This window comes from Tasmannia lanceolata, unplaced genomic scaffold, assembly GCF_043159265.1.
Source record: "Tasmannia lanceolata isolate RefF3 unplaced genomic scaffold, GAP_Taslan_0.1 ptg000008l, whole genome shotgun sequence".
Classification (NCBI taxonomy): Eukaryota; Viridiplantae; Streptophyta; class Magnoliopsida; order Canellales; family Winteraceae; genus Tasmannia; species Tasmannia lanceolata.
Genome location: NW_027518685.1, coordinates 7325630 through 7344876, shown reverse-complemented (window position 1 = coordinate 7344876; position 19247 = coordinate 7325630). Strand labels below are relative to the sequence as shown.

The 19247-nt window shown below is 39.6% G+C and overlaps 1 protein-coding gene and 1 pseudogene across 1 annotated transcript; both read left to right on the top strand.

Moving 5' to 3' along the window:
• On the top strand, positions 1-1576 carry LOC143884167 (dormancy-associated protein 1-like). Its single transcript, XM_077387585.1, has 3 exons — positions 1-370; positions 1001-1205; positions 1320-1576. The coding sequence occupies exons 1-3, from the start codon at positions 262-264 to the stop codon at positions 1354-1356; spliced, it is 351 nt and encodes a 116-aa protein (XP_077243700.1). The 5' UTR covers positions 1-261; the 3' UTR covers positions 1357-1576.
• Positions 1577-7285: 5709 nt separating this feature from the next.
• On the top strand, positions 7286-10756 carry LOC143882631 (UDP-glycosyltransferase 88B1-like; annotated as a pseudogene).
• The last annotated feature ends 8491 nt before the right edge of the window (positions 10757-19247 follow it).

The window sequence follows — 19247 nt, the reverse complement described above, 5'->3', positions numbered from 1 at the left end:
AAAAGATAACTCAAAAAGATTACTTACCAAGAAAAAAAAAACTCAAAAAGATCCCATATTTTCACTCCCATACAGTACGCATGCGCTCCCCTTTTAACGTGATTTGACGTCAAAAAGCGTTAATGAGGGGAGCGAATGCGTACTGAAGGGGGGAGTGAAAATATCATCGCCCTTAATTAACAGTATCATTAGAGAGGCGAGTGAGGTGTGTATATATATGTGTATATATCACAAGTGGGAAACGCTACTGGTGAAGAAAAGATGGTTCTGATAGACAAACTGTGGGACGACGTTCTTGGCGGGGCGCAGCCTGATCAGGGCCTTGACCAGCTCCGGAGGCTCACCACTAGGCCCTTGCCTATCATTGGAGGTTTTCCTTTTTCTTTCCTCCCTTCAAATTTCGTTTCTTAGAAGGGCTTTTATCTTTCTTTTAAAACCCACTTTTCCAAGCTTTCCATAAATTGCTCAAGCAGACATGAAGAAAGGCTTGTAAGAATTTTGATATTTTAGCGAAATCAATAGGTAGATGATCTTGTCGCCTATAAGATCCGAGTCTATTTTGTCACTAACCTCATAGTTCATTGGTACACTCTTCTCGGTTCAGCCTAGTCTTTTTGTCTTCCCGAGATTTTGTATGGTCTAGTACCTTAGTCCTGTATTTTTTCTGAAAGTACTATACGGCCTACGCCATAGGATGATCCAAACCGTCCATTTGGTGGGCCATAACATAAATAGGTTTTGCCCAAAAAAATCATTTACGTATGATGATTTCAACCCATAGAGGATCCAAACCGTCCTTTTGACGGGCCATAACATAAATAGGACAAAGCCCCCTTCGATCTATAGAGGAAATGCATATTATGGAAACCATCTATAGAAGGTTGAAATCATCATACTTAAATGATTTTTTGGGCACAAACTATTTAGGTTATGGCACGGTTTGAACGCCAAACCCTATCTTACCGATCAAAAAAAGTTGATCTGCTCTGTTGTTGTGCAGAAGGAGATGCAAACAGCAAATACCAGAGGTCGATGTCGATGCCGGCGACCCCAGCCACGCCGAGGACACCGACCTCGCCTTCTACTCCTCGAAAGGACAACGTGTGGAGGAGCGTTTTCAACCCTGGTAGTAATCTCGCCACTAAAAGCATCGGTGCCCATGTTTTCGATAAGCCAGAGCCCAACTCCCCCACCGTTTATGACTGGTATTCATCATCCTCTCACTCTCTTGAAACCAAAATAAGGGGCTGTATCTATCAAAATAAGAGGTGTAAATATCATTTTTATCGTCCTAATTTTCTTCGTCGTTTCGACTGCAGGCTCTACAGTGGAGACACTAGGAGCACACATCGTTAAGGTGGCGTTTCTATAGAGAGAGCGGCGTTGGTGGTGTACATAAGTCTTCCGTATGCTTAATGGTTTGGTTTTCAGCGAGTCGTTTTTATGTTGGGTATGGTTTCTACTGTTTTAAGTATGAATGTACAGAAGTTGAGTCTACTACTACTGCTGCTACTACTACTACTATGTACGACTAAACTTGCAATACTTGAAATAAAGGTTGTTTCCCTTTGGAAAATGGTATAAAAGGAACACTTCTACATTCTTCCTAAAATACACTGATTGGGCCCCACTGCTACTCGTTTAGGTGTGATCATATCCGTTGGTCAGAACAGAAACTACTTCCGGGCAGTTGAGAACAACTTGATCAGATGATGATTCTGGGCCCCTTTCATCTATAACCCTCGTTTAGGCTTACTCCTGGAAAATCTAAACGTTGATTTTCCCATCCTCGCATGGGATGAGCCCCACTATCATGATGTTCTACTAGATCAACGGTCTTGATTTCACGAAGATACCCTAGTAAGCCCAAATTTGGCTTCTACCATTGATCATAACTGCTTACTGGTTTCCTTTGCACTAAATATTTATTTAGTAATTTTAATTCGATGATTGAAAGGAAAGGAATCAAGTGATTAGCCTTCACAGTTCACATTAACGACAAAAGAAATAATAGATGTCACAATTAAAGTCGCATATGGTACTTTCGTGTGTGGGTAGCTCTGGAGTATACAAAAAGACTTTGATTATTGTAATCGAACACGACAAGATTAGGTGAGATGTCATTAGGATATAATGAAAGGAAAGTGATGTATTCGTCCCCTGCTGTGACCTGTTTCAAGGCCTAATTAAAAATCAGCACTTATAAATTGCAGTGACAAATCGACCCCCAAATATTTTAAATCGACCCCAATGTGTCTCTCTCTCTCTCCTATGGGTTAGAGAGAGAGACACATAGGGGTTGATTTAAGATATAGGGGTCCATTTATCACTCCCCTTATTAAAACAATAGGGGCGTCCTATCTTAGAAATTATGTGGTGTAAGGCCTTACAACAATAAGGCCCTTGTCAGGTAAAGGTACCACCCTTGATATTTGATCCAACTGTGCCTTGTCCGGTAAAGGTACTACACTTGATATTTGATCCAACAGTGGCTTCCCAGAAAGTGAGCTGCTGTTGGATCAAATATCAAGGGTCGTACTGGAAACTATATAAGTTTAAAACTTGGATTGTTTGACTTTAAAATTTAGTAATAGGTGGTGAATTTAAATTTTAATTTGAACTTTGCAATCAGAATTGGGATTTAATCTTCCTTATAAGTTTAACTATTCACTCAAGGTCCTGATATTAATGGACATTGGGGTCTGATTCTTTAGTACAGTGCTGAACCTAGATGGTCATAGACAAGGAGGAGAACTGTAAGTGATATGCAATAAAACAATGAAGCAATGAGAACTTATGATAACAGTTCCAAGCCGCCACAAATTGGATGTTCGTGTGAATTATTGAACGCAAATTCTCATGAATGTTTGTGAGAAGGAGGAATCAGTTAGGGCCCGTTTGGATACCCCTTGGATTTGGATTTGGATTTTCAAAATCCATGGATTTGAAATCAAGAATTTTAAAATTCACAAATTTATAAATAACGCCGTTTGGATGACCACGTATAGATTTGGATTTCAAGTCTAAATTATTATTTTTTGTTTGGATGCTCTTTGGATTTGAATTTGAAATCTAACAAAACCAAAAAATCCTAAAATACTTGATATAGGGGTGTATAGATTTGGATTTCAAGTCTAAATTATTATTTTTTGTTTGGATGCTCTTTGGATTTGAATTTGAAATCTAACAAAACCAAAAAAATCCTAAAATACTTGATATAGGGGCATATTTGCCATTTTTCATGATCCAGTGGTATTCTAGTCATTTTACTCTATATGGGGGCATTTTGATCATTTTTATGTCATAAAGGCGTTTTAGTCATTTTCCATGACTCAAGGTATTTGGTAGTTTTCACCCAGTATAGGTTATTTTGCATGACCCGGGGGTATTCTAGTCATTTTACCTAATATGGCGTACTTTTATCATTTTTATCTCATGAGGGATTTTTAGTTATTTTAGTCATTTTTCATGAGCCATAGGTCATTTTTAATTGATATAAGAGTATTTCGATAATTTTTCATGATCTTGGGGTATTTTAGTCATTTTACCCTATATGAGGTTATTTTGATCATTTTTATGTTATAAGTGTATTTTAGTCATTTTGCACGACTCGGGGGTAGTTTGTCATTTTTACCTAATATAGGGGAGTTTACCTAATATGGCGTATTTTTATCTCATTATGGTATTTTTAGTCATTTTAGTCATTTTTTATGAGCCATGGGTTATTTTTACTTGATCTAGGGGTATTTTAGTAATTTTTCATGATATTGGGGTATTCTAGTCATTTTATCCTGTATGAGGTTATTTTGATCATTTTTATGTCATAGAGGGCATTTTAGTCATTTTGCATGACTAGGGGTATTTTGTCATTTTTACCTGGTATACGATGTATTTTGATCAGTTTTTAATGTCATGTGGGTACTTAAGTCATTTAACACTTTTTTGGTATATATTAGTCATTTTAACCCCTTACGGGTCAGATTTAGATTTATAAATAACTTCTCGCAGAAAGGATTTATAAATCCAAAAAATTACACTAACATGAGGAATTTGTAAATCTTGTGGATTTCACTCAAATCCAAATCCAGATGTAATAGAGGCTTGCCAAACGCCGAATTTGGATTTAAAAATCCAAATTCACCTCCAAATCCAAATCCAAGGGGTATCCAAACGGGCCCTTACCAAATTCAAACTTCAGACAGAACTATAAACTAAACAGGGTAGTTCAAAATCCTTACGTGTGCAGCGAGATATAGGTGTGAACACGAATAGTGAAGTAAATTAGTGTAAACAGACACAAGAAAAGATGATGAAAATGGTGTAAATATGAATAAGATCAACACAGGCAGATCGGTGCAAATAAAATCATGAATATGAGAGTAGAATCTGCATAAATAAATCCCTATTATGAAATAGAAGGGTTTAGGCCTCTCTTGTTTACAGAGATGACCGGAGAATCGCGTCAAGGAAGAGATAGTGAAGGTATGTTTGAAGACTCTGAGATGGCATTGAAGCCGCTGCCCCGGTGTTGAAGTAACGGAAAATGTAGGAAAAAAAAGAAGGAAAATGTTAAGAAAAGCTTGCTTGTTACTGTGATTTCTTGTGTAGGGCTGGCAATGGTGCGGGACCGGATGTTGCATTCCCTGTCCCCGTCCCCGCGGGAAGGGAAATTCCCTTCCCCGCCCCACGGGGAATATCTAATCCCCGCCTCGTCTCCCGTCCTGCACAAAAAATCCTCACCTCAAAAAAGATTTTTAATGCCCATAAAAAAGAAAAAGACAAGCCGTGTTTGTGCACTTATCAAAATATGGTAGTGCCAATATCACTAGTCTAAAAAAATATTTACTGTTAACAAAAACAAAAACTAAAACATTACTAAAATAAGAGGATATTGATAATGGCTTGCATATTAAAACGGGGCGGGTCCATCTCCATCCCCACCCTGTCCCCGCTTCGGGGAATTTTTTAAGTCCCCGTCCCCGCTGCAAGTCATGGAATCCCCGCCCCATGCAGGGCGGATCCCCGTTTTCACGTGTGAAATTGCCAGCCCTATTCTTTTGTGAGAGTTTTTATGTAGAGAGGAGGATCATTGAGTGGTATTTATAGAGAGAAAAATGGGAGGATAAGAGACGTTTGGCCAAATCTATCAAGGGGATTTTGATGTCTTTTTATGGAAAATCAATATGTAAACATGGGTTTGATTGAGATTTCTTGAAGGAATGGTGGATCTAGAGTGGGATTCAAAATTTTTGAAGAGATTTAATGTGGAAAATGGGATTTTGGAAACTTTGGGGGGAAATGCCGGTGGAAAGAGGGAAATCACGTTTTTAGGGCTTAGTGGCAACCCTTTGTAGATTTGAACATGGTGTTAAATTTCGACCGAAATCGAAATTTCGGTGAGGAACGAAACGAAACGGTACTGAAACCGAAATTCCCGAAATTTACCAAATTTCGATCAAACTTTCGTAAAATTCGGTAATTTTGTCGAAATTTCAAATAAAATAATATTTTTTATTCCTTTAAAGAATTCCGATCGAAATTTCGTCCTTAAAAAATGGGATTTTGTGCGGCAATACCAAATTTCGCACGAAATTTCAGGATTTCGGCTTAATTTTCGGTTTCTGATAGGTCCGAAATTTTAGACGAAACTGAAATTTAAAACCATGGATTTGAATAAGTTTGGGGTGTTTTTTACACTTAAAGAAGCATGGCATATGTTGTAAATAGGGAGGGAAATGAGGGCCTTCCTTTTTTGACTTTTCAAAGGAAGAGAAAAGGACAAAATTCTTTTTAAAATATTTAGTAAGAATCAGAAATTTTCATCTAAGAGACTACGCTAACAATCCATCCCGTGGAACATAACACTATTCTTCCCTGCCTGGAGTGTAGCTTCTTTAGGCCCTGTTTGTTTTGGGTTTTGTGAACCTATTGTGAGTCAAAAACTGATTAATGGACTCAAAATTAAGGCCCTTCGACTCCAATAATCATATATGGACTCAAAATCAATTCTCAAATCCCAAACAAACAGGCCGTAAATGTAAATTTGAGCCCGATAATCAATTTAGGAAATAATTAATTTTCAAAATCCAAAATAAACAGGGCTTAATGTTTTTCTTCAAGTTGGAGCTGAATTTGCAAGTTGGGGGTTTCAACCAGAGGTTGCTAATATCGATCCCATGGCTCGAGAGGGTTTTGCCCACCAAATGTTTTTTTTTTTTTTTTTTCAAAATTTTTAAGGCACTGGTACATTTCCCCAATCCCATGGCTTGAGAGGGTTTGCAATATCTTTTTGGATAATCCCTGAGACAACCCTAATCACAGCAGTTATGAAATACCTAGCAAGGGTTCAACTCATTGGTAGGGCCATCAAACATTAATAGCACTTATCAACCCTTATAAACCCTTAGACAACCTTAATCACGACAGTTATGAAATACATAGCAAGGGTTCAACTTAATGGTAGGCCCATCAAACATTAATAACACTTATGAGCCCATATAAACCCTTAAGATGCCCTTAAGACACCCTTATACACCATCATAAAAAGACAGAGTTATCAAACACATTAAATGAGATATTAGGGGTTACAAGCACAAACCCTAATAAGACAAAAATAAAACTCACATTTTTCTCCTTTTTTTGTTCCAGGCGTTAATGGAGATTGGGGAAAAAAGAAGGATTGGTAGAAAAATAAGGGAACCCTTTTTTATCCTTTTTTATGGTTTAACGTGTATTTTGAGGGTGGAAGGGTATTTCGGTCAAAAACCTTGTCAGGAAAAGCAAAATGGAACCCTTTGACAAGTTTGAAATTCAAGGGTTCCATCTCACTATTTCAAATATGGAACAATTACCGATGGGGGACAAACAGTAGGCGAAATTATCAACATGACCCATGCTTTTCAAAAATTATCAACGAGGGACAAAAGAGATCTCGTCAGTAAGAGCTGGACGAAAATGCCCTTTGGCATTTACAACACGTTTTGACTTTAGTTTTTACCTTCTTCCCTCTTCTTTTACTTTCCCATTATCACCTTTTTGATTTTTTACCCTACTAGTCATCTTCCTCCTCGTTCAGCCACAATTGTTGCTGGCAAATCTTGAAAACTAGAATGTTGAGTTCTTATCTATATCTAGGTTTTGTTTTTCTATTTTTTTTAGCAAATCCCAAGCTAAAATAGTCACTCGTATTTAGCAAATCTCAAGCTAAAAATTGTGTGGTTGCTGTCTATAGCTAAAAAATGGTGGTTGCTAAGAGGAGTTTTTATATGGTGTAAGCCCAAACAACAATGCTGTGGATGAAATATCAAGGTTGGTACTTCCACCTAAGAGTCCCTTCTTATAAAAAGACATCCATGCAGCATAAAGCAAAGCAAAACAGAATCAGTGAAGAGAAGGAAGTGAAGGGAAGATGCCTATGAGACTGGTTTTTGTGCCGTTACCCGCAATCGGGCACCTTATTTCCATGGTGGAGTTAGCTAAGCGCCTTGTCCAACACAATCCCTTCTCTATCACCTTCCTCTTGGTTCCACCCCCTTACAAATCCTCTACCTTCTCCACCACCACCTCGTATATCGAATCAGTGGCCTCCTCCGGCCTCGACATCCACTTCGTCCACCTCCCTTACGTCGAATCCACACCAAATCCGAGCCCAGAAGCCTCCATCTCAATCTACATAAACAGCCATAAGCCCCACGTCAAACACGCCATCACTCAACTCCTCTCCTCCTCTCCTTCCACCCCTATCGCCGCCTTAATCCTCGACATCTTCTCCCTCACCATGACCGACGTGGCCTCCGAGTTCGGCATCCCTCCCTACCTCTACTCCCCAATTTCAGCCATCTTGATAGCTTTTATGCTCTACCTCCCCACCCTCCATACTAAATTCGCGTGCGAATTCAAGGACTTTGGAGGACTAGTCGAGATCCCGGGCTTTGAGCCATTGTCACCCTTCATCCTTCCTTCTGTAGTCATGGACAAGAAATGAAATCCAAGTAGTGACTTGGTTTGGCAACCTAGAGGGGGGGAGGGGGTGAATAGGATGTTTATAAAACCTTTACCTTTTTAAAAACTTTTCCTAAGATTTCACCCAAGACTTATCCCTTGTTTAATTAAGTTTGAAATAGTTGAACTTAAACAATATTACAAATTAATATAAGTTCAAAACCCTTGTTTATTAGCAAACTTAATTAGGTGATTTTAATAGCCTAGTTGGCAAGGTTAAGATATTTAGGTTGATTGTCAATGCTAACTACTCACTCAATTCTAAGCACAAATAATCAAATAAGAGAGTGAGATGGAGTGAGAGAAATACCAATCACACAAGTGACACAAAGATTTATAGTGGTTCGGCAAACGGCCTACTCCACTCTTCTCAAGGTCGCACTTAAGGATTTTCACTATTGAGACCTCCACGACGCCCGGCTCCAAGGCTTTTACAATCCAAGGGAATTAAATAAGGATGCCCTTCCACCTTTACAATGACTCTCCTTCTCCGCCGAGTTCTAAGCACTTCACCCAAGGAAATTAAAAACAACGGATGCCCTTGCCACCGATCGAATAAAGAAAAAGATAAAAGCTTTGCCTCTATGTAGGCTACAATGCAAGTTGAAGCTCCAAGGATGCTCTCAAGAATAGACAAGTTTAAGCCTAAACCAATCTCAAATGCTTTTCTCAAATCAAGGCACAAGAGGTTGGTGAGAGAAATTACCCAAAATAGTTCACAAATGATTTTCTAGGGTTTTTTGAAGTTGGACAATGTTCATCTTATCTTTTAGACCCTTTGAATGGGTATATATGAAGTCCCAACTCCATGTGACCGTTTGGGGGGGGGGGGTAAAACAGTCAAAACTGGGTCAAATATTCAACTAGCCGTTGCACCACAACGGCTATATTTTTTTGAACAAAAACACTTCTCGGAGTTCCGAGAATTCAAACAGAATATGGGATTTTATTCCCTGGACCATTTCTCGGAGCTCCGAGAAAATTCTTGGAGTTCCGAGACTGGTTTTTCAGCATTTAGTGTTTAACTTGTAAAATTCATATCTCCCTCATTTCTCATAAGATTTTGACGTTCCTGTACTCTACGGATATGAGAAAAATGAGAGCTATCCGTTAAAAATATTTTCAAAAATATTTGAAAATATTTTAAATAAGTTTTGATAGTATTTAGTTGCTGGTCCAAGTTGTTGCTTCGGAACTCTGTTTTGTTCATTCTTGTGTTGAATGTCATATGGGTCCCAACATGTTGGTACACCACCATGTCCATTCACTTATCCATTTAAGTCCTTAAAGGGTGTGTTAGTCTCTTTGAAAAAATATTTTTAGGGGTTTTAAGATGTGCCTTGATAAGAGAAAACACAAGAGAGAAAGGTGATGCATACTGTCTCATTCTAAGTACTCTCTTGTTCTCTTGAGCCAATCTTCATTTGATCTTCAATGGTGTGCTTGGCTTGCTTTGGGATCTTCAAGGTTGAGCGTTTTTGCTTGACACCTTCCAAGGATGATGCCACCATTTGGTTCAAGCTCCTTTGAAAGTTGTTGATCCACAAGCTTTGGCCTTTATTAATCTTCTTTTGTTTGTTCAATGCTTTGACATGGTTGTGTGGAACTTCTCCTTGGTTGATCCTCCAAGGTATGGTTTGTCCAAATATTGTCTAGCTCCTTTGTCCTTTGTTTGGTTAATCTTCAAGCATAGGCCATCAATGGTGTGTGCTAGCATGGATTGACATGTGAATTCCTTGTGTACAGCACAACACTCAAGGCAAACAATTAGTCCATAAATGACTAATCAATTTGCGTTTGTTAATCATCAAAACAAGATGATTGAATGAACCCATGGGGAACCCTTGGGCTTACAAGAAATCTGATGGCTATAAGTGGTTCACCTTCCTCTGCGAAAAGATGGGTTTGACGAAGGGCATAATAATCAACACTTTTACAGAGCTAGAATCCAAGGTCCTGGAAGCAATCAATGAGGGCCGATGCTTAACTGACCATCCGACTCCACCCATTTATGCAGTCGGACCCTTGCTCGCTCTCAATGGCGAGCCACCATCGTTAGAAAACCCATGCATCGAATGGTTAAACAAGCAGCCCGCTGCGTCGGTGGTGTTCTTGTGCTTTGGGAGTAATGGTGCATTCCCTGAGCGTCAGGTGAAGGAGATAGCTCTTGGGTTACAGCAAAGTGGGTCTCGATTTTTGTGGTCATTGCGGTGCCGTTCTGGAGAAGGGTTTGGCATGTTAGAGGACGCGAATCTGAATGAGGTTTTGCCGGAAGGGTTCTTGGAATAGATCGAAGAGAGAGGATTGGTATGGCCATCTTGGATCCCACAAACAGCGATCTTGGCACACCCTGGTGTGGGGGGTTTCGTTTCACACTGTGGGTGGAACTCCATTCTGGAGAGCCTGTGGTATGGGGTGCCGATTCTGGCATGGCCGCTGTATGCTGAGCAGAAGCTGAATGGGTTTCAGCTGGTGAGGGATGTGGGTTTGGCAGTGGAGCTGAAATTGGATTATGAGGGAGGGGTTTTTGTTAGTGCGGACGAGGTGGAGAGGGGAGTGAGGTGTTTGATGGGGGACAGCAGGGTGAGGGGGAGGGTTAAAGAGATTTCAAATGCGAGTCGTAAAGCACTGGAAGAAGAGGGTTCTTCGTTTGCACATATGAAGAGCCTGATTGACCAACTCACCAAATTGGACGTGTAGTAAGCAGTTCACTAGCTGCTTCAAGAAGTTTGATGTTCTTAATTTGTATTTTGGGTTTAGTATTGTAGACACCCCATTTTTGACCGTGCCCTGCACCTCCATGTTTTGTGCTTAACCTTTTCAAATCAGTGTGTATGGACCCCAAATTACACCCTGGGCTAGCTTAGGGTCCCACCAAGGTCCCTATGAAATTTCGTCAAGATCCGTCCACATTTGCCTAGTGAACGAGCTAAGGCAGGGTCGCGATGCAAGTTCGGAAGGGCGGAGGTGAAATACGTCATTTCCCATGTACAAGAGGGCATTCTTGGAAATTTCTATTTCTTCCTCTTCAAGCAATGAGTAAGGGCCATTAGATCAAATTAGAGGGTTAGGATCATGTAGAGAGAGGGGAATCTTTGCCCCATTTTTTTTTTACTTGGACACCCCCTGTAGGTCATAATTCGTTAAAAATTACATAGAGGAGGGCTGTCCAAGGGAGAAGTAGGGGGGTCAATTTCATCATCTTGTTTTTAATAAAACCCATCGAGCTAGGGTTTGAAAGGGAGGGGTGATTCCTGCAGCCGCATAGCAGAGGCATAGAAGCAGAGAGAGGGAGAGGGAAAAGAGGGTGAGGTTTTGGTTTTTCTCCCTCTCCCCATCTCCGATCATCTCCTTCAACCGGCAAGCCGGAGCTCCGGCCTCTTCTTCTTCCTCCTCCTCTTCTTCTTCTTCTTTTATTCTCAAAACCCACATCAACCTCCATCATCTTCTCCGGGGAGAAATACCCAAATCCGGCCGGCCACCATCATCAAAGCCGCACCAAACCCACCTCCGGCCACCACTCCATCCCATTTCTCTGCAAACCCACACACAAACCCCATTTCATGACCCCTTTTCTATCTTCCCCACTAAACCCATTCATCTCCACCATCTAAGCCACCGACCACCACTTCTCCATCTCCACCCATCTCTGCAACTCCGGCCGGCCACCTCCATTCTCAGCCACTTCTCATTCCCATTTCCCCAGTAAAACCCCGTTCTCCGACCACCTCCATCTTCACAACCCCACTAAACCCACTCCATTTCCACCATTTCTATTTCAGCAAAGCCCATTTCGAATTCCTCCTCATCAGCCACCCCCCCAAACCCTCTACCCCATTAAATCTCTCGAAATAGAAGAAGAGGGTTTCTAGCGATTTCAAAAAAAAAAAAGGAAAAAAAAAGAAGGAAAAAAGGGAGATCGAGAAGGAATTTGCACAGAGAGATCAAGAGGAAGCGAAACCAAAGAGTAAGACAGAGAAGAAGGTACCCCCTTTACTCTTCTTGTTAATTCCTATCATGGTTGTTCTTCAATCGTGGGTTTGAATTTTGCTCCTTGCTAGAGAATTTTTCTGCCGATGGTGTCTGAGAAGTGTTTTATTGATGGTGTTTGGATGAGTGTTGAGTGGTTTTCAATGATTTTATCGGATCTTAATTGATTTCTTTTCTTGGTATTCTAATTCGAGCATTCGAGTAGTAGCCTGATTTGTATCGATATCGGATAATGCTCTGTTTTGTCTGAGATTTTGCTATACTCTAAAAACTCTATAAAATATTGCTCTTCCTAGCTTCATATTCACTACTTCAGTAGTCTCAGATATTTGTTTCGTATAACTGACATAATTTGGACCTAGGGGCTGATATATTCACTCTTTCTCTCTCAAATGTTCATGTATGAGCCCTGTCATTTTTCTTTGGAGTATTGTATATCGTTTATCTTTTGGGAATTTTTGGGTCCACTTGCTGATTGCACAAATCCTAGAATCTGTACATTTTCTGTTTGTAATAGAACCCTTTCTCTCAAAATTTTGATCCAATATAGATGGGTATGACCATGTTCAAAAACTTGCCATGATCTAGATTGCCGACACCTGCTCAATGGTCATGTTCCCTGTTTTGACAAGAGTCAGCCCATGGCTATTCTCCCAGTTTTAAGCATAATTCAGACCATGGTTATCCTCTTTTATACAGATTTTTCAATGGCTTGAATGGGTATTGTGGTTATGTATATCTGACTAGTCATTTCATTGTGATTAGTTTTAAAATTTAGTTTGTAGGGGAAGCAAAGTACATTTCTAGTAAGGATTTTCTAGTGATGATTTTACTAATGAATGATTGTTATCCATCTAATCCTGGAGGGTGTTTTCATGGTGATGGCCTCACAAATTTTTGGCGATGTGTGAGAAAAGTTATCAAATTCTAGAGAAAGTTTGCGGTCAGATTCTTTACATTGGATATGGCCCAGTCAGCCCATTGAAGTGTAGTGAAGAATAATCATTTGTTTACAGCTGGCAGCCATGATAAAAAAAGGGGGGGGATGTCTTAGATTAAAAGCTATTTTAAGAACCATCAAAGCTCTGTAAAGGTTCTAATTCTACTTGAATGGTTGTTGCCCTTTATTGAATCTTGGAATTGAAATCTTTTGAGTTAAAGTGATTAGTCATAGGTATTTGGGTAATGAGTGGATGTCTTGACCTGACTTATGAATTCTTTGAGAACTGGAGAATCAAGCTGTAGGGTTTCTAATGAGAGAATCATTTCGGTTAATAGAGCAGAGAGAGTAGAGTAGAGGATTTATCATTAGAGTCTCTTTATCCACCCCTTTGCCCTTCGTGTCCATTTTCATATCTCATCATTTTCTACAGGGCTTAGAGGTTTCCCCTTTTTCGAGGTCATTACTTCTTTTACAGTTTAGGAGTTTCTTCACTTTCGAGATCATTTCTTGCGCGTTCCTTGGGATCCCTTTTGAGTTTCGGGATTCTCTCGATTTTGGGAACACTGTGTCGGGCTTTGGCAACGATGGAATGTTTCTTGAGCCAGCCTCTTCCCTTCATGCCTTAGAGTTTTCGCAGGTTAAGGGATTCTCTCCTCTTAGAATGTTTAGCCAGTTAGGACCCTTCCTTAGTGGCTGATTGTTTAGTAGTTCTTATTATAAGGTTTTTGTCTGGGTCTTTTGTTTAGAAGTCTACCCTTAGGGTTAGAAGCTTTTCATCTCTCGTTTGTTAAGGGTCTTCCCTCGAAGGTTAGTTTCGTTTTCGTCTCTTTGAGATTATTTTCGTGTATCGGATTTTTAGTTCCCTCATATATTTTCTTTCCCCCAAGGCTTTAGGGATCCCGTTTCCCTCTAAATTACTCTACCGCGATATGGTGGGTAAGGAGGCTCTTCTATCGGATCCCTTTTAGCTGAAGGGTGTTAACACACTTTTTAATCGTCAAAAATATAAAAGCACTTCAAAAACAGTTTAAAACCTTAAAAAAATATATAAAGTGTTTCTTTTAGAAGCGTAGTTTGAGAGTTCGTTTCGAACTACGTTGGCTTGATTCTCTTTCACGAGGTACATAGTGCAGCTTGGGATTCTTATCCCAGGTCCAGCCAAACCTTTGTAAATAAATCATTCAAACTCTTTAAAAAAAGTACAAAAATATTTCATAAACCTGTTTTCGAAATTCTTCCTCTAGAGTTAGAACTTTGTCCTAGAAAGAGAGTTTTAGAGTTAGGGGTTTGTCTTTGGTTTTAGTCTTTGATTTGTTATGTGCTTGTTTACGTTTGTTTTAGAGTTAAGAGTTTCTCCTTGATGTGTTGTTTGATTTGTTGTGTGTGGTTTGTGTTAGAGTTAGGAGTTTGTTACGCCTCCGTCCGGTCAGTTGGCGATTCACATCGTCGACTGATGACTAGGTCTAGGATGCGTTAGCAATCCTATTATTTTCCTTAGGGCATACAGCCTAGTTACGCGTAGGTTGTAGGAACCACCTGCATTAGCTTAGGGCTAACCTGCATTTAGTTAGGGCATATAGGGTGTCCTAAAATCTACAATTCACTGGAATTTAAATAATCGTCTAAGAAACTTTAATAACTGGTCCGGTCTTTTAGATCGAGTCTAGGATAGAGGTCCAGGTGTCTTAGGCATCCTAGTTTAGAATAGGCGCGAAGAACTACGTTGCCTTGATTCTCGTGGAGGCGGGGATACGTAGGCTTCTTTGGATGAATATCAGACCATCCGAGGACTCGGGCTAAATCGTTTAGAGTCTTAGGATTTGTTGCGCAGACCTTATACCTGTAGCTGTAGCATGCATGTGTTCGTCCACCAGAACTTAGATACCAGTTAGGTATGTCACTCATAACCTAGCAATATTTAGGTGACACATCTTTTATTTTATTTTGTATATGCTTATTATTTTATCCCCTGGTCATGCATGATTAGGTAGACGTCTTCCCGGGGATATTTTATTCCCATTTCACATGATTTTGCCCAAAATTCTTCGAAGTTAATAATAAATGGCATAAGAGACCAAGTGTTCGCACTCGGGCGAATTGGGGGCGCTCTTCGGACCTTCTCCATTCGTCATCAGGCACGGACCTTTTGTATCTCTGGTTATCCAATGCAAACAGAGCATTTGTTTTTGGTTCCATGGCGCATCCATGGATGGCGACTCTGAGTTATTTTCAGGTACATCTTGGTTTCGAGCCCTGGCTCCGGATCAGGATGTATCTCTTTCTTTTTATATCGCCACTCATGCTATGCTATGAGGGTGGCATCCGTTTCGAGAGTTCCTTGGTAGAGCTCTCCTTCACACGTGGATGATCCAGAGAGGGTGTTGGGGACTCGTTCCCTCACTCGTCCTCTCAGGATCGGGGTCCACAAGTATCTATCTATCTATATATCTATTCTCACTTGTTAAATCGCCTTTGTATTTTGTAATTTGTATTTTGGGTTTAGTATCTATCACTTGTTCTTAATTTGTATTAATTGAGTTTTGTTAACCTACTAATATGATGCCCCTGACTTGAGCGACGTGACATGCGCCGCACGGTTGCAATGCGGTCACAAACATGCAAGGCCTCCGAAACGAATCATCTCAAACAGCAGTAGTTACATGCATGGTTTAAAATTTCGGTTTTAGTAACCGTTTCGGACCCCACCAAAAATCGAAATTTCAGTCCGAAATTTGGTAATTTGGTTCCAAATTCCGGACCCAAATTTTCGAAATTCCGAAATTTTGTAACACTTTTTTTTAAATAAATAATGTCTTTAAACTGAAATTTCGGTCCGAAATAGCGAAAAATTGAATTTCGAAAATTTTCGGTTTCGGTCCCCACCAGTATCCGAAATTTCGGATTTCGGTCGAAATTTTAAACCATGGTTACATGCATAAATCAATATCAACCACCATATAGATAAAGGTGGAAAACTACTAAATAAAATGAGTAACTAGAAGTGTCTATCTATCTAGTATCTACTACTCTCTCTCTCTCTCTCTCTCAACCGGAGCAGGAGAAAAACCCCATGTTCGCCTTCTCTTTTCCCAGTTATTTTGGGTTTTATCTTTTTTATGTTTATCTTATTTTCTCATGTCTGTATTTTTCATTTTCAATTGGTACAAATCTGTAAACGAGGAGCTTGCTGCTTTTATGGTTGTTTCAGATCTCCAGGAGAGAGCGTCTAAAACCTCTGACGATTTGCAGGGGTTCGACAAGGGTATCACGATCACCAAGTTCCAGGATTTCCCGATACAAGGTACTCCTTCATTTGGTTGATTTCTCTTTTTTCTTTTAATGGGATACCATATCTGAACTCTTAGTTGGTTCAGAAATCTCTCATGGGAATTAGCAAGGGAGTTTTCCCAAAGCCTAGGTTGTGTGACCAGTTTTTTATTTCCATTTTTTAAATCATGGATTCATTGTTCTTTTGTTTTAGCTGAATTGAGTTTCATTTTCAAACACTGATGCTGCTTATTCCTGCAGATTTCTTCCTTTTAGGGACTTCTGGCGCAACCCAAAATACCAAGATCAGACAAAAATCAAGAAAGAACAAGTAACAAGAAGAACTCGTATGAAATTTCACGTATGCCGTGAAGATAAAATTTTATTCAATCTCAAAAACTCCCACAACTCCAATCATCCATCTCTTTTATTACATTTCTAAAAGATTTCCAAAATCTAAAATGTAGCTAAAAATGATATTGGCATATCTATCTAAAATGTTAAAGTTTCCTCAGCTAAAAACTAAGAAAAGCAACTAGAGCCTATCAAATCTAGTAAATAGCTAAATTAGAAAATGATCACCTTTTTAGGAAACAAAATACTTAAGAGAATAGGAAATCATATTTTCCAAATCTTAAAACTTGCTAAATCTCAAAGCTTGTAATCTAGCAAGCTTTCCAAGAATGTAAGTTTCCCATATCTCAAAATCATGTAACCTTAGCAAGTTTCCATTCCGCCAAAACACCTCCTTATTCACGAAAACTTTTTGAAATACAGGTGTGACAACCCAAGAGGGGGGGTGAATTGGTCAATTATAATTTTTAGGCTTAATTAAGGGGAGATTAAAAATCAATCCACTAATTAAGCACTTATTAATTTAACACTTGTTCAAATAGATATATTAATTAAATTTAGGGTTTATATATTTTAATCATGCACATTTACTAACCCTTGTTCAAGTAGGCATTATAATGTTTAGGGTTTAAACATTTCAATCAAGTGCATTTACTAACCATTGTTCAATTAAAATCACAAACACAAGTTAGGGTTAGAGATTACCAATCACCACACGTGCAAGAGAAAGAGAGAAAAGAGCAAGCATCCACAAGGCACAAGAATTATAGTGGTTCGGTCTATCACAAGACCTACTCTACTCTTCCAAGTTTTACCTCCTTGGGATCTCCACTAAAAATGATGAAGCCGTACACCCGACTCCTCCATCTCCGAAGGGAACAAACTCTTTCTGCACGAAGCCTTGACGAGGGGACACATCCTCATACCTAATTCACCTTTATTAAAGGGCTGAATCGGAGACCCTTTCCATGTCTTCTCAATTCTTAACGGGCCGAAGAGAAAGCCCTCGTCTTCGCCATTCTTAACGGGTCGAAGAGAAGACCCTCACATGAACAAAATAAAAAGTGAAAAACTCTCAATGCCTCCTAATAGGCGGATTAGAACATCGATAGCTCACAATCACTCAAAGAAAATACAAATGTAAAACCCTATGGAGTGCCTGTTGATAAGATGTAGAAATAGAAGATCAAAGAGATTTTTGCTTTTGATTAAAAACTTGAAGCTCAAAGAGAAAATGAGATTTTATCTTTCTCAAATGTTCAAAAACTTGTAGAGATAGGCTTTAATCATGTATGTATAGTGTATAAGAAAATATGACCGTTTGGGGGTAAAACAGTAAAAAACTGGGTTGACAAAGTCAACCTGCGAAAGTCCCACAACTGCTAGTTTGCCCGACCGTCCCTCTCGGGCGTCTTTTTATATTTTCAAATTTCTTATCGTCGCGGTCGACCTGTCCCATGGCGGTCGTCCGGCGAGGTCAACCTGTTTACTCAAAAAATTTGGCTCAAAAACCTATCTCGGTCGACCGACCCACGGCGGTCGCCCGCCCAAACCCATGATGGATTGTTCTGTTTGAAACAAACACATATCCATGGTCGCCAGGCTTGACCCGGTTGACCGACCCGATAATTTTCGAGATGCCCTGGAATTTCAGGTTCCATCCCGCGGTCGCCTGGCATAGCCCGGTCAACCGACCCTGTGTAAAATTTCATTTTTAACTTTAAAATTCTAGGGCCTTGGGCCATGGTCTTTGGACTTCTTCTACTTGGGTGAACATCTTGACTAGGGGTGGCCAACCGGTTCGGTTCTCGGTTCTCGGTTCATTTTTTTTCGGTTCTCGGTTCTCGGTTCCATGAACCGTAAGAACCGAACCGAACCGTAGTACACAGTAGGACCGAACCGAACCGGACCGAAAATAATCGGTTCGGTCCGGTTCGGTTCTTCGGTTCTAATGGCTAATTATTAATTATTAATTATAATTTATAAAAACTTTTAATTAAAGTTATAATATAAGTTACTTTCTTATTATAAGAATAGTATTAACTATTACTTATTAATATTATAAGTAATTTATATTATTAAGTATATATATAATAGAATATAAAAATATTATATATATATATTCAAAGTTCGGTTCTTCGGTTCCGGAACCGAACCGAGAACATTAGACCCGGAACCGAACCGAAATTTTTCGGTTCTTCATCAGTGGAACCGAACCGGACCAAAAATATTTTTTTACAGTTCGGTTCCGGTTCGGTTCTTCGGTTCTGGTTCGGTTCTGGCCACCCCTAATCTTGACCTTGTCTTGGCTCATGTGACTTGTCCTCCAATCTTCAATGCATGTTGAGATACATGAGGAGTTACCATGACATGGTTAACTCCAAGCTCCTTCTTGACACTTGCTTAGGGAACTTGTGTGATCTTCATGATGAGCGTCTTGATTTGAACATCTTCAAATGATGATGTCTTCACTGTAGATGTAAGCTCTTAGTTCCTTTGCTCCCTGATCCACAAGCCATGTGTTGTGAAGAGTTATGTAATGACGATCATGACATGAAATTCATGTATACAACACAACACTTCAAAGCAAAACATTAGTCCATAAATGCTAATCAATTTGGTTTGCTAGCATCAAAACAAGAATGTAAGGTGAATGATTAACCCATCAAAACAAGAAACACTAAAATTCCAG

Coding starts and splice junctions, on each gene's coding strand:
- LOC143884167 (XM_077387585.1), top strand. CDS start 262: ATGGTTCTGATAGACAAACTGTGGGACGACGTTCTTGGCGGGGCGCAG. Junction 371..1,000: donor GCCCTTGCCTATCATTGGAG/GTTTTCCTTTTT, acceptor GTTGTTGTGCAG/AAGGAGATGCAAACAGCAAA. Junction 1,206..1,319: donor TCCCCCACCGTTTATGACTG/GTATTCATCATC, acceptor TTTCGACTGCAG/GCTCTACAGTGGAGACACTA.